Below are 1,633 nucleotides of genomic sequence, written 5' to 3'. Positions count from 1 at the left end.
CATCATCTGTAGCGCTTTCGCCAGGGGCGAGCACTACAGGTATCGTCCGCATTGCAGGTACACGAGAGCCATCTCGTTGAGCACGTAGACGAGCGCGATAAATGTCGAAAGGAATTTCTTGCAAGAAACGAGCTCGAAGAGCTTTCCGTTCGGCAAGCCCAGCTTCCATCATGACCGGAAGCCCGATGATGTGGACGCATAACGATCGAGTTACCGCGTCCTTCGCTTCCACAGCGGTATCCACCGGGCGGAAGGCATATTCCACACGAGGGTCAATGACTGACCATGGATGGGCGCGCATCAGAGCCGCCTTACGGGCAGCTTCCAGCTGCCGCCTCTGTACCTTTTTCGAGGTCATTGGTGATGACACCACATTTCTCAGGAGATGAGAGGTCAGGAAACGGACATGGGGTCCGCAAGGCGCGAGCAGGGCTCGTCTTACGCCGCTGGCGCGGCTCGCCTTCTTTGTCATTCCGTCCGGGAAAGGGAGTGTCAGGCTCGTAGTCGACCACCTCCACATCCCCAACGAGGTCACTCGTCACTGATAGCGTGCGCGAAGCGCGTCGCTCGGGCTCATCGAGCCTAGGATTTACATTCCTCGATGCCCCGGACACACGGTCCGACATGGCACCGCGCGCGGAAGACGAAGTAGGGCTCTGCCTGTGAGCGCTGTCGGAACCAGCGAGACTTGGAGACTTCGGTGTCATTGACAAAGGGCTCATTGAGCACGGAGGTCGTTTCGTTTCAACGCAGTGTCTAACGGACACGCAAGCCTCGCTGAGGCAATAATCGATTGGGACTGTAAATGTTCTCAATCTTAATGGAGGAGAGTATAACGGGGTTACACATACCCTGGTAAGCGGGTTGTGTGTCACACGAGATGGGCATTGTGTGACTACATCCAAACAAGAGTACGGAACGGGGCTGGATAGCCAGTAGTTATTCATGTATTAGATTTTACTATACATATTTAGGAAAATCTATGCATTTAAAATAAGGCGGCTTTGCTGCAGATAAATATAAATGAATCAATTTTTTAATACATACGGAAGAGTTAATTAGCCCTGGGTTAAGGTTGTAACTACTCTTGGAGTAAGCGGATTGCAATCCAGAACGAAAGGTCGGTGATCTAACTTACGCTTCCTCTAAACGCAAAGCTACGACAGCCCCGCTGCTGTTGTGATTAGACTGGTTAAATAACTTGAAAAGCGGCGAAGCCGTCTTAAATCTGCTTCGTCGCAGTGGGTTTGGGCATGAATAGTAGCGATTCGTGCTATAAGTCGTTCATGGAATTTTGCACGAACAAGGCCGAACTTAGCAAATCCACTTTGTCCGAGAACGTACCAACGCCAGCAGGCAACACGATTGGCCACGACAGTAATTAATTTAGCTTGATGATCGCTGCGTACAAGACGGCTCTTGCCGACTATAACGAGAAAAATCCGAATGCAGCTAAGACTGCCCGCTGTTCTTAGGGCTGTCTCTGGCAGGTTCGGGTAATACAGAAACAGCCACACGACCTGAAAGCGAGCAAATTCAATCCTTGATACGACCAGGAAAATCTTTGGACGAGATCATTGGCTCACTTGAATCCAATATCCAACCTCGGCCATTTCTTGATAAGTGTATTGAG

General features: G+C 50.6%; 1 protein-coding gene across 1 annotated transcript; it reads left to right on the top strand.

Annotated features, from left to right (window-relative positions):
* Positions 1-1,253: 1,253 nt before the first annotated feature.
* Positions 1,254-1,475, top strand: PHALS_08215 (uncharacterized protein; the record flags this gene model as incomplete). Its single annotated transcript, XM_024723524.1, has 2 exons — positions 1,254-1,340; positions 1,413-1,475. 2 exons carry the CDS (start codon positions 1,254-1,256, stop codon positions 1,473-1,475), a joined length of 150 nt encoding a protein of 49 aa, XP_024574492.1.
* Positions 1,476-1,633: the final 158 nt, after the last annotated feature.

Source organism: Plasmopara halstedii (genome assembly GCF_900000015.1).
Source record: "Plasmopara halstedii genome assembly, contig: Scaffold_322, whole genome shotgun sequence".
NCBI lineage: Eukaryota > Oomycota > Peronosporomycetes > Peronosporales > Peronosporaceae > Plasmopara > Plasmopara halstedii.
Note: the sequence above shows the minus strand (reverse complement) of the source record. Positions and strands in the feature narration are given on the sequence as shown.